Raw genomic sequence first — 14,006 nt, forward strand, 5'->3', positions numbered from 1 at the left:
TTTGCCATCTTTTCAAAACAGGTTCATTTGTCATTTTCCAAAAAGGTCCTTTCTAATATATTTAATATATTGTGCATTAATGTTTCTTGGTGAATGAGAATGTTAAGGTATTAATCTGAAAGGTAAAACCAGCGTAATTTAACCAAACGGCCTTTAGGCCTTGTCATGTGTAAAATAAGTGTGAACAGGAAGGCCAAATGGCCTTGCCCCTAAAATGACAAAATTCCAAGCCTGCCATACGCACATTCTAATGGCACTATTCCATCTTAATCATTGCATATTTTAATGCATTATTGTAAAGGAGTATTAGGGTTCTTCTGTTTTATTTAAGGCATCATATTTTGCCAGTCCTCTTCCAAAAATATCCCAATGAAAATGAAACCACAGTTAACAGAGGATTGTATCTGAAAACAAAATTATTCCAACTTTATGGGCAACCATGTATACACTGTGCTACAGTTTTTCTGCCTGAATGATGTATGTTTTTGACAGCAAGTTTTTGTGTCTGTGTGTACCTCATCCCTGTTCTCCTCACTGATTCCAGCCTCTTTGGCTTTAGGCCTGGTTGCAGCAAGTACTTGTTCCAGCTCATCTTTCTCAAACAGGTTGGGCACCTCGCCAGAGTTCAGCATGTTGTTGATATCCTCCAGAAACTCCTCCACCACAATCTACAACAGGAGAGAAAGACATACTTGGATGCACAAAAAGAAAAAGAAAACAATCCACAGGCATCCAAACGCTTATTATTCTCACATCAGCCAAGTCCTTCCATCATACCTGAGTATCCGTAAAGAGGAACACCATATCTTTTCCTTCCACTCCAGCCATCTTGCAGAGCCTCCTCAAGTCTTCATGGAAGCTGTCATAGTTGTAGCCTCGGCTCAGTTCAATCTCAAAGCAGCGGTACCCACACATGTGGGACGCCAACCGAGTGAGTGACTGCTTGCCTGTCCCTCCCACCCCCACTAGCAGGGCATTGCCTCTCTCCTGGCGAATCATACGGGATATCCTACAAAAACAAAAAAAAACATAACTTATAATTTTTTTTTTTTTTTAAGCAGGAAATTGTTCAAAAGATATACAAAATGTCACAGGATTTCAGAGGGTCTTTGAGCTGCCTACTCAATACTAATTGTTAAAGGGAAACCTCTGTATTTTTTAACCTGCACTGCAAAAAAGCCAACTTGTATTTTTTGGCCTAAAACAGTGATTTAATTTGGTAAAACTTGGAAATATAAATTACTGACATTTAGGGCAATAATGTAAGTTAGCACAACAAAGGAAGCCAGTTGTCTGCTCAAAAACAAGTTTGTGAGTTGTTGTTACTTATATCTTTAAGTTGGGGTTCACAACAAGGGACAATAGTTCTGCTAAGTCTTATTTCTGAAATGGCTAACTGATGCTAGCGGCGCTGCTTGTTACAGCTACAAGACTAGCCATTAGCGTATCAATGCTAACTCAAAATTGTGGTCGCAACATTAGCTGACATTTCATAGAGCCGTTACAATCGTGCCAGAGAAATTCAGAGTTGAGTAAACTCAAAAACAAAACTTAAAATATTTAGTTTAATTGTCCAACTTAAAATTTTATCGAAGTTTGTTGCCTTGAAATTGTGAGTTCACCCAACTTAACAACACAGTGTGGAACTTTTTAAAAAAAACTTTTTTTTTATTTTGACGAATTTTTTTTTATTTGCAAGTACTGAGCGAGAGCACTGAGGCAGGCAGCCAATGTATTCATTTGGTCGAACAAAATAAGTGTACATCCATTAAAGTACTTGTTTTTGTCATAAATAGTCTTAGATTGTTATTATTTATTCTTCGTGCATGGATTCAACAAGGTGATGGAAAGATTTTTCATAGATTTTGGTCCTTATTGACATGATAGCATAACACAATTGCTGCAGATTGTCTGCTGCACATCTATAATGCAAATCTCCCGTTCCACCACTGCCTAAACTGTTGATACAAGGCAGGATGGATCCTGCTTTTAGGTTGTTTACGCCAAATTCTGACCCTACTATCTGAATGTTACAGCAAAATTGAGACTTTTCAAACCAGGCAACATTTTTCCAGTCTTCTATTGTGCCATGTTGGAGAGCCTGTAGGAATTGTAGCCTCAGCCTTGGTTGTAACAAGTGGTTATTTGAGTTACTTTTGCCTTTCTATCATCTCCAACCAGTCCGGCCATTCTCCTCTGACCTCTGGCATCTGTAAACCCTAAAGATTTTGGTTGTGTGTAAGAATCCCAGTAGATCAGCAGTTTGTGAAATACTCATGAAACGTTCAAAGTCACTTAAATCTCCTTTCTTCTCCATTCTGATGCTAACTTTGAATTTCTGCAGGTCGTCTTCACCATATGTACAGGTGCATCTCAATAAATTTGAATATCATAAAAAAAAAGGTTATTTATGTCAGTAATTCAATTAAAAAAATGTAAATAACACATTATATAGATCCATTACACGCAGAATGACACATTCCATGTCTCATTTTATTTATTATGGCTTACATTTAATGAAGACCTAAAATTCAGTGTCTCAAAAAATGTTTAATTTTACAAAAGACCAATTTAAAAAGTATGTTAATTCTGGAAATGTTGGCCTTTGAAAAGTTCATCTATGACTCAATACTCGGTTGGGGCTGTTTGACTTGAACTACTGGAAATGGACTTTTCCGTCATATTCTAATTTATTGAGATGCACCTGTACATGCCTAAATGCACTGAGTTGCTGCCATGCTTTTAGCTGATTAGATATTGGCATCAATGAGTAGTTGAACAGGTATACATAATGTAGTGGCAGATAAGTGTATGTGACAAACTTTAGCTTTAACTACATTAGCATGCTACAGTGCCTTTCTAGATATTCCTTTCTTTAGTTTAACTTCTTTCTTGGTGTGACTTTGGTTGAAGTTTGTACCACCTACAACTAAAAGCCATTAACCACCAACTAAGAAGTCACTTTACAAAACATCTGGCAATTCAGTGGTGCAAGTTCCCATGTACACACCTTGAGACATGCTCAACGGCATCCTGGAAGAAAACCAGCTTGGTCTCCTTGGAGAAGGTCATGTTGTAATCATCAAGGTAGTCCTGGAGCACAGCCTGAATCTTACTCATGTCTGTCAGATCCTCATACAGTCGATCTTCTTTCTCTGCACCCACCTGCAGGGATTATTAGATGAAGAGGAAGGTGAATAAAAATAAGTTGAATGGAATTTCAGTGTAAACATAGAAATCAAATGTTTTCTGAATTGTTCAAGCATTTTTGATAAGAAGAAAGAATCTTACTTTGATGAAATCCCCAAATATAATGGGCTGAGTTACAAAGTATGAGGGCTCCAAGCTAATGCTAAAATATTTGCCTAGCAGAAAAGAGGAGATCAAAGGAGTGGTATTGTAAAATATGCAAAATGACAAAAAAGACAAAATGACAAAAAAAGATACAAAATGACAAAAAAAGACACAAAATGACAAAAAAAACACACAAAAAAGACACAAAATGACAAAAAAGACACAAAATGACGAAAAAGACAAAATGACAAAAAAGACACAAAATGACAAAAAAAGACACAAAATGACAAAAAAAATCCCACAAACAAGACACAAAATAACAAAAAAAAACACAAAAAAGACACAAAATGACAAAAAAGACACTAAATGACTAATAAATGACTTGTGTCTTTTTTGCAACATGTGCAATATTAAAACAGTTTGTGCATTTAGAAAAGTGAGGTATCAAGTTCTTACTGGCCATCTCAGAGACGATGGTGTTGAAATAAGTCTTATCTTGGTTGTTAATGAGTCGATCGTGGAACACTCGCTGACACTCATGGCAGAAGAGACGGAAGATCTGGTTCTTGTCTCTCACTTGACTCGGCTCACACTGCAGTATACCTGAACATCAAGAGAGGGAGACGTGTATGGGAAGGTTTTGTTTTTTAATCTAAAATGCATATGCATAATAGCCCAGAGCAAAAGGAAGAAAAACAACAACAAAAGCACAACAAAAATGTAAGACAGCTTGATTGGATCATGTTTCAACACCATGGAACTACAAGACTCATAAACTGACAATTGGTTCTTCATGTTTATCAGGTAAGCCTAGTTATTGTGAAATATTGATGCTTCTTCCTAAATGGAATGGTAAATGGATTGCACTTATGTATCGCTTTTATCCAAAGCGCTTTACACTACAGAGTGTGCACATTCAACCATTCACACACACATTCATGCTGGTGGCCGAGGCTACCAGGGCACACTGATGCCACCTGCCACCATTGGGAATTAATTCACACACAGATGAACGGGAGCATCGGAAGCCATTTGGGGTTCAGTATCTTGCCCAGGGATACTTCGACATGCAGGCTGCCATGGTCGGGGATCGAACCACCAGTCATCTGATCAATGAGTGACCACTCTACCAACTGAGCCACAGCTGCAGCATCCTAACCAGGCAGCAACCTCCGGGTCTGAGCAGGGAGGCAAACCAGAAGTGCCTTAAGCTGCATTCTACCGAAAATTCCAGAAGGGGGTGCTAAGTTTGGCTGCAAAAAAAATCTGTCCATTCATTCCAATGCAAAATTTGAAAACTTCTCACTTGATTTATTACCTCAGAAAAAAATTTCAGGACAACACTATGGTCTCATTCGCTAGTAAAAAATCTTCTTCAAGACGATTTGATGTTAATAGTCAATAGTAGTAATGGCCCCATTTAGAAGAAAATAGAAGATAAAGAATCGTATGATTTGGGGGCGGGGCTACCTTTGATTGACAGGTGGCTAACAAGGCGAGCCTTCATCAGGAGAGAAGCAGAACAATGCGTATCCACGGCAACGTGCCAATAAAGTTATATATAACGTTATATAGATATATAAAAGGACGTTTAGCGGTTTGGTCTCATAACTTTGACCCTTTCACTGTATTTTCACTTAATGACAGTTTATTTGAACGTTTTGTTCAGTAAAATGTCTTGTTCAGCGTTTGGTTGGACTAACAGACACTCCAAGGAGTCGCTGCTCATTTTTCTGAGGTCAGTAACGTACATTTTGTTTTTTGCTAGCCAAAACTAACATCCCAGTTAATGCTAACATGAATTAGCAGCAGCTTCTCTCAGTCAGGTTGAGGTGTAGAGAGGCTGTAGTCAGTGATCAGATCCCTCTCGCTCCTCCACAGTCCAGATATGGTCTGCTCCCCGTATCAGAAACAAGATGGCGACGAGTATAACGCTGAACTCGATGCTTCCAACGGGCCACAAACCAACGGGTGACATCACGGTGACTACGTCCATTATTTATATACAGTCTATCTTCCTAACCAAACTAGCTAGCTAGTGCTAGTGTTAGCTGGTAATTTAGCATTTTCCTTCCCAGCTCCACCCTCTCATCCAAATATCGCTCACTTCTGGCTTCAAAAAACCAAGATGGTAATGGCCAAAATGTCACCTCTGAGGCTTCACTTGGTGGTCCACAAACCAATGGGTGACATCACCGTGGCTACATTCAAGTCTTTTATGCAGTCTTTGTGTAACGAAGTAAACAAACTCTTGGACATCTTTCCCAATCAGCTCTACTCAGAGCCATACGAGGATAACTCCTAAGAATAAATATGCAGGAAAAGAAAAGAGAAGCAGTCATTGGAGACAGGCTATGTAATGTCAGCGATATAAGCAAATGGAAAGAGTGGGCGTCAGTTTATTACCCCTCACCAACAGTATGCATTGCTAAAGGGAAATGTGTGTTTGAGTAATGCACTCTCGCTATGTTGAACAAGTGGTGTACGGAAAGCAGTCGTAGAAGTCACTTCAGCTCATGCTCATGCTATAATGATGCCTGCTGGGTAAAGGACGACAGGGAGGGAGAGAGGGAAGGAGGCAGAGGGGGTGATGGTGCAGTCGATTTGGGAGCACAAGGCTGAGACAGAGCTTATAAATGTTGGTAATGTGGCTTGAAGAGATAAATCATAGCCGAGCCCCAAGCTGACGCTCAGTATCTGTCAGTCTGTCAGCAAAGTTAAAGTTTAGTTTGTGCTGTTGAAGCACAGAGAGGATGTACATGCTGTACAGCTGTGCAACACGTGTCTATACTTAATATTAATATGGATCTTTAGGGATTCACCTGGAAATACGAGTTTCACCCAAAAACCATCCCACTGCGGAACAATTTGACGTACTGTTTGTGGACTCAAGATATCAGACAAGTATGTCTACATCTGGTATCCTTATCGCAACACTTAATGACTTATTATGGAAGTTCTGCCAGTTAAAGACAAGATTAAAAAGATAAAACGTAAAAGATTGAAACTTTTGTTTCTTGAAAGATGACTTAGTACCTCAAATATTGAGATTTTATCAAAAATAAAGATTTCATAATATTGACTTACATTGAAATAATGGCATAGAATCTCACACAATAATGACCAGCTATCTCAAAATAATGAAACTTCTACAACTAATGGTTTAGGATCTTAAAATAATTTACTTCTTTTTAATTTGTATTCAAAATTCACGACCTAATATCTCAAAATGAGAATTTTGAAAAGAAAGGAAGGAAGGAATGAAGGAAGGATGGATGGATGGATGGATGGAAGGAAGAAAGAAAGAAAGAAAGAAAGAAAGACGGAAAGAAGGAAAGAAAGAAAGAAAGAAAGAAAGAAGAAAGAAAGAACGAACGAACGAACGAACGAACGAACGAACGAACGAACGAACGAACGAACGAACGAACGAACGAACGAACGAACGAAAGAAAGAAAGAAAGAAAGAAAGAAAGAAAGAAAGAAAGAAAGAAGGAAAGAAAGAAGAAAGATATTAATTAAGTAATGAATGTGACATACTGAGTCATTATTTTCGAAAAATGATTCTCCTAATAATAATTTACAGAATGTTTTTTTTCATCACATCAGCAGAAATGATGTTTGTTCCTGTTTCTCAAACTCAACATAATACAGATGTGGCTCGACTGCTGGCCAGGCCAAGGGGTGAACCGGGAAGCTGTAAAAGACAAATAAATTCAGCAAACAGGAATTCACAACTGCACAGCCCCTGAACTGAGCTCAGAGCTGTTAGTTGTTAGCAGATGTGACAATTGCATCTGTTCTCTGCAGAACCCTGGATGTCCGACAAGCTGCTCTGAATGTGCTCCTGTCTGTGTGTGCAAACAGGATGTGTGCTCATGTCTCACCTTGGACGCACTTGGAGAGGTCCCGGAGATTGAAGACATAGTGGGACTTAGCTGGAGTGGGCAGCAGATCTACACTCAAGCGGTTATAAATCTCCACAGCTGCATCTACAATCTGAGTGGCACAGTCCTTCACCGCCTGGGAAAACTCTGTGAGGAAACCACTCAGGATGGCCTGGAAGAAGGTTGGCAGGGAAAAGAGATAACAACAAGCATAAAAGAAGGAATTAGGTGTGATTAATAGAGGGGTGAAATGGAGGAATGGGAGAGAGGAAGTGAGCAAGTGTCAGACCACATAGAGAGAAGAACATCAACACTATAAATTACACATTTTGGCCACACAATAAAGTTTCTGAACCAGTTAATACAGGGGTCTCAAACTCAAATAACCTGGAGGCCGCTGGAGGCAGTATCAAAATGACCAAAATTACTAAAAAAAAGACACAAAATGACAAAAAAAGACACAAAATGACAAAAAAAAGACACAAAATGACCAAAGAAAGACACAAAATGACCAAAAAAACAAAAAATTACAAAAAAACCCCACAAAATTACAAAAAAACAAAATGACTGGAAAAACACTAAATTACTTAAAAAAGACACAAAATTACAAAAAATACACAGAATTACCAAAAAGACACAAAATTATTAAAAAAAGACACAAAATGACCAAAAAAAGACACAAAATGATCAAAAAAAGTAATTAAAGGGACCTTCCACACACAACATGGTGCCATTCATAAAAAACTCACATTAAACTTTCATATCAAGGTGAGGGCCAAAAAATATCGTCACGAGGGCTGGAATTGGCCCACGGGCCGCGAGTTTGAGACCCCTGAGTTAATATTTCTCACATTAAATTTAGATTAAATTCTGAGCACAGGTTTTACAGCAGTTATAATATAAAAGACGAGTTCTTAAAAAAGTAGTAGGAAGCACAAGTGTGTGGCATAGCCTTGATCCAAGTACGGCTTTAAAGCTCATTCTATCAAATCGTTTTTTTGTGTAGTGGTGTGCTGTGCCGCCTCACTTTGAAGATCTGCTTGAGGCTGTGTTCTGAGGGTGTGGGAAGACACAGCATGCTGAAGTGGCGGATGAATCGGGGAGTCACCGGATTACGCCCCCCTCCTGGAGGAGCACAGGCTGCAGCAATGGTCATTTTCTGGAGGAGAGGAAGAAAGGAGGAAGAGGAGAAAATATGGAGGGTTTGGCAAAATTAGAGAAAGGAAGGACAAGAAAAGATAAACAAGAACCTTTATCAAATGTCTTCAAACAAAGAACTGAAATGAGACTAAAATCCTGCAGGACCTGCCATATTTGTTGACATGTGGGGGAAACATTGAGGCTGCTATTATATAGGAACTATTTTCAAAATGAATAAATCCGTTGATTATTTTCTCAAGTAATCAATTGATTTAGTCCTTGGAAATAAATGCTTTATACAATTTTTAGGGAGCCAAATGTGACATCTTCATGCTGCTTGTTTTGTCCAACAGTCCAAAATTCACAATGACATTAAACATAGAAAATCAGCACATTTAAGAAGCTGGACCTTTTAAAATTGGCTGACTTATTGTTTCAGCACTAGAAAATATTTACTTTGATGCAAGCAATAGCACTTGATGAACACCGAGATGCATGCGCAGCGCACAAAGAGAGCGGCTAATGGTGCGTTCAAGGTCAACACGCATGTCAGAATTTTTGACATTGTTCCGAGCTCCAAGTTCAGACCTTTAGTGTAAATTAAACACACTATAAGACGTTACGGTAAGAACATGTTAGACCCACCTTGAAAATAAAAGCAAACACATGTAGCTTTCAAAATAAAAGCACATGGATGTGTTAGCAGAGTCCACCACAGAATTTGCAAGAAACTGTCAAATTATGGCACCTTATATAAAACATAGAAGAACCCTTATTCTCCTTTACAATAATTCATTAAAAATATGCAATGATCAAGATGAAATAGTGGCATTAGAATGTGCGAGAGGCACCAAATTTAGGCTTTTAGGGCAAAAATGTTTCTCTGGGGGAGCATGCCCCCATAACCCCCAGACTTTGTTTTGGTCCCCCCATCATAGTTTCAGAAAATCCTGTAGGAAACACTGGTTTTAAAGGCTTGACAGACTGGACAGACAAGAAATCACCCAGCAGTATGTTCAGGGTGATGACAGAGGAGAGATGTTTTTGGGTCCTTCATTGAGTCAGCTTCAAGTCAGTAAATTTGTTTAGCTGCACTGGGAATTTCATGTGCAAACTTATTTTTATTTATGTAAATATGTTGGTTGTTGTTTACACTTTAAAAAAATAAATAAACATATTTTTGTTAAGGCATGGAGTGGAAAAAAACCTCATTGACTTGAAATCATTTGCCGACAACTTCGTCCCTCAAGTTCAAAAATCCCACCTGCCGAGATGGATATATGTCATGAAAATATGAGGCAAGTTTGACTGGGCTTATTATATATTAATGTTGCGTTCTAGTAAATGGTATGCATGCAAATACAGTTCAGAATAAATTAAAGCCCATTTAAGTTTGCTTTTCTCTCCGTTTGAAGATATCAGGTAAATACATTTAATTTAAACTTTAATTTAACATTTAATTTAATCCAAACAACATGTAAACAACATGATACAACTCTGAAGCCTTTCCAGCATCTGCAAAGTTGTAGATATTTGCATTTCTCTAGATTCACGAAAACCTGTATGAGCAATATGATCTTATTTTCTCCTGAGAAAGGAAAAAAAAGACACATGTTGCCAGTAATAAAATAGTCTATTTGAGCCAGAGGCAGTGGTGTGGAGCATCAGAAGGAGATACAGAAATGTTGAAAATGCCTGTGGGCAGAGGACAGGCAGGGGCAAGATTGACAGGCAGTTTTTCCTCTTTCTGTACTATTCTGATTCAAGCTTTGGTCAGGATGGATTTTTGCTTCTTTTGTGTGCTGAACTTGATATATGGCTTAAAAATCATACTCCACAGGGAGGGTAAATCAGTTGAAATCCAGAGTAAGTGGAAAAACCTATTTATTAAATAAAATAAGTCGGTTGCTTTTATATTGTTTCCAAATGAAAATCACAAACACCTCCTCCCTGAGTTTAACACCCTCTGATTACTCCGGATGAATGTGAGTCCAGTATATATTTCCTGGTTGCATGTGTGTGAGCTTGTGTGTGTGTGTGTGGTGCAGTGCATTACCCCACAATATACTGACTGTATTGCTTATGTGCAACACCAATATCACGGATATGAACCTGCACACCAACACACATACACACACTCAACTACATTATATTGTAAGGCATCACATGCAGTCTAAACTACAATCAGTCTTGTGTGACGGCAGAAGTTAAATGCAGAAAACAGTACAAGCAGAATACAAATATGGGTCCACTATATTAGCACAAATACAGATACAAACACAAACAGGCACATAAGATAAATGGGTTTCTTGTTTAAATGGACCAACTCCATAAAAGGTCCCACTATAAAACAATTTAAGTCGATGCTGACTGTGTAAAAACAAAAACTAAAGAGCTACAACTTCATGATTTAACTTAAAAGAAAACCAACCAAACATTTAAAGGGAGACTTCGATGAACAAATAGTTGTTTGCCATCTCACCCAGAGTGAAATGAGAACTTCAGCTCCTCATTGAGCCGTTTAAATTCGGTGCCTCTCACACATTCTAGTGCCACTATTTCGTCTTAATCATTGCATATTTTAATGAATTATTGTAAAGGAGAATAAGGGTTCTGTTTTATTTAAGGCATCATTTTTGACAGTTTTCTTGTAAATTCTGTGGTGGATTCTGCTAACACATCCATCTGCTCTTATTTGGAAAGCTACATGTGTTTGCTTTTATTTTGAAGACGGGTCTAACACCACTTCCCGTAACGCCTTATGGTGTGTTCAATTTACACTGAAAGTCGGAACTTAAAAGTCAGAACTTGGAGCTCGGAACAACGTTGAAAAATTCTGACATCCGTGTTGACCTTGAACGCACCATTAGCGTACCACAAACGCTGGACTCTCTATGTGCGCTGCAATGTGAATTAGTCTAACTAATGGAACATTAATCCTCTGTTATACTGGTGATGTTTGTCGGCTTATGTAGGGAATGTGGGGGGGACGGATCGAGATCACTATGAATCTGGGGGGTGCATATGAATATTTTATTTCGTTATTATTATTGTTGTTATTTAATTGATTCATTTTAATTATGTATACTTTCATTATTGTTATTGTTATTATTATTATTATTAGTAATAGTAGTAGTAGTAGTAGTAGTATTGTGTATTATTGTTTTAATTATTATTATTATTATTATTAATTAATGTATTTATTTCCCCCCATTTTTTATTTTATTTTTGTATTTTATTTATTTATTTTCATTAATATTATTTAATTTATTTATTATAATTATAATTATTATTATTTATTGGTTAATACATTTTGTTTTATTTATTTTTTAATTTTTATTAACTCAAGTATTTGTTTTCCTCCGAGATGAGTTGGTTATGAGAGGGAGGGATGGGGTTTTATGACTGTATGTCTGTTGTTGTGTTCATTGTGTATTACTTTTTGGAAAAAAAATCAATAAATAAAGTTTTGAAAAAAAACATTTTGTGAATGTCTAAAATGCTCTATCTTAATACTGTTCTAACTGAATAATGCTATTGTTTACTTGTCTGATTGTAGGTCCATAAAACGGATAATAACTTGTTATGGGACACTAGAACGGCCATCTGCTGAAGTCAATGCAGCCAAAACCAGATGTATACACACATATAATCATTAATCGCATGCACCATTACGATGTAGTACATCCTATTTGTATACAGGTGTACCTGGATTTCCTTCCAGAAGAACTTGTTTCTATCATAGAAGCCAGAAAAGTCCTGGAACTGACGCAGGAGTTCTATCGGGGGCTGAGATCCATAACTGTCCAGTTTAGGCATATTCAGGTCATCCACAAAGACCACTAACTTCTTGTTACCAGGAGCTCCTGCAGGGAGGAGAAGGGAAAAGGATGAGGATGAGGAGAGAAGGAGAAAAGGGTTAACAGATGTTCAGATGGCAACAAAGGGTGAAACTGTATGTAGATTGATTGAAAAAGCAGAATCGTGAAGGACAACTGGGTGATTCTCATGAAGCCGGTCTAAGTTCTGTCTGTGAAGATTATAAGGACATACTTTATTAAACTAAATATATTTCACTTGTATATGAATGAACAATATAGCCATAATGAGGCACAATTCATTGTTTTGTGTTAAAATAATGTCTTCTATATTTTTAAACAAATTTTTGATTCAGAAATTCATTACTGTAATGCGTTCAGATAAAAAATGTCATGGTTTCCCCACATTTATATACAGTAAATATTTAATCAACTTTATAAAAAATAATATACATTTGTTTAAAAATGTATAATTTAACAGAATATAATCAAATATAATGGTTTTTAACAATGTATAAAGAACAAAATCTGAATGAAAATTGATGAGAAAAAATGGTTATATGTTCAGTAATGATAGAATTGTTTGCATTAAAACATGTGTATATTTTAATAAAATGCATTTTGGTGATACCCGCTACCCTTGAGCATATGTAAGTGCTTGCCAAAGAAAAAAAAAAACTTTTGTTGTTATTTTTTATTTAAAAATGTGTTACGGTAATGAATTTTGCTCACAGTGTCTCTAAAAATGTCAGAAAATACCTTAAAATGTTTAAAATAGATCATAAATTCATATTAAACAGTGACTTTAGATTGTATATGTTATAAAGGGTCAAAGAAAATATGTATTAAATTTGCTCCTGGATTTTTCACCCAACTGCATGACCAGATAGATGAAAGGATGGCTAGAAGAACAGATGAACAGTCAAATTCAAGGACAATAACAACATTTTTGGTACATATTTTGTACATCGCAGTATATGAATGCTTGTGATGCAGCTGCGAGCCAATACCCATCATGTTTTTCCTCTTTTTCTCCAGTTTGGACTCGATGATTTCCTGTGTGCGGGCGGAGGAGGTCTGAGCTGAGAAGTTGATGTAGACTGGGAGGTATCCGGCCTTTTCCTGGATGCTGTTAAGAAGACCTCGAGCAACCACTGACTGGAAGAGACGGACACATCAAAATGTTTTAATAAAAGGACACAGAACATTTCCTGTCCAACAAGTTTGACCTGAAACACTGAAACGTTCATTAGTTTTAAAAGCTTTTTAATAAAGGTTTAACAATTTATTTTTTTCATCAATTTATGGGGTATTTCATATGGATTTTGTAATTATCTCTAGAATCACTGTTTATCTAAGTCAGGGATGGGCAACTTAAATGCTGCAGGGGGCCACAATTTTTCATGGACACTACCACAGGGCCACATATAGGACCGTGCACTTAACCAGATATGATGAAACTGCAATTTTAAATATGTTTACAGTGCAGTAACTTAACATATTTCATGATCAAATGCATTTATAACAGTATAAATAGGAATACAAAAGGTTTGAAGCAAATAAAAAATAACCACTTACTGTGATTTCTTTTATTTTCAGTGCAAGAACAGCAGACCAACATTAATTGCAATTAGTAATTTTGTGCATTTTTACACTGCACTTTTAAGATTTAATGTTTTTCGTCATTTTGTGTCTTTTTTTCTCAGTGTGTCTCTTTTTTGTTCATTTTGTGTCTTTTTTTGTTCATTTTGTGTCTTTTTTGGTCAGTCTGTGTCTATTTATTCATGTTGTGTTTTTTTGTTCATTTTGAGTCTTTTTTTTGTCATTTTTTGTCATTTTTTGTCATTGTTTGTCATTTTTTGTCATTTTG

At 36.9% G+C, this 14,006-nt stretch overlaps 1 protein-coding gene across 1 annotated transcript in view; it reads right to left on the reverse strand.

Annotated features, from left to right (window-relative positions):
- The window catches only part of dnah6 (dynein, axonemal, heavy chain 6), a 120,684-nt gene that overhangs the window by 54,097 nt on the left and 52,581 nt on the right, over window positions 1-14,006 (reverse strand). The window contains exons 42-50 of the mRNA XM_059323986.1: window positions 13,147-13,294; window positions 12,027-12,184; window positions 8,206-8,337; window positions 7,179-7,350; window positions 3,751-3,897; window positions 3,292-3,365; window positions 3,011-3,165; window positions 778-1,009; window positions 516-668 (exon numbers count right to left, since the gene is read on the reverse strand). Coding sequence (XP_059179969.1) covers window positions 516-668; window positions 778-1,009; window positions 3,011-3,165; window positions 3,292-3,365; window positions 3,751-3,897; window positions 7,179-7,350; window positions 8,206-8,337; window positions 12,027-12,184; window positions 13,147-13,294 — 1,371 coding nt within the window. The remainder of the gene's footprint in view (window positions 1-515; window positions 669-777; window positions 1,010-3,010; window positions 3,166-3,291; window positions 3,366-3,750; window positions 3,898-7,178; window positions 7,351-8,205; window positions 8,338-12,026; window positions 12,185-13,146; window positions 13,295-14,006) is intronic.

This window comes from Centropristis striata, chromosome 1, assembly GCF_030273125.1.
Source record: "Centropristis striata isolate RG_2023a ecotype Rhode Island chromosome 1, C.striata_1.0, whole genome shotgun sequence".
Taxonomy (NCBI): Eukaryota; Metazoa; Chordata; class Actinopteri; order Perciformes; family Serranidae; genus Centropristis; species Centropristis striata.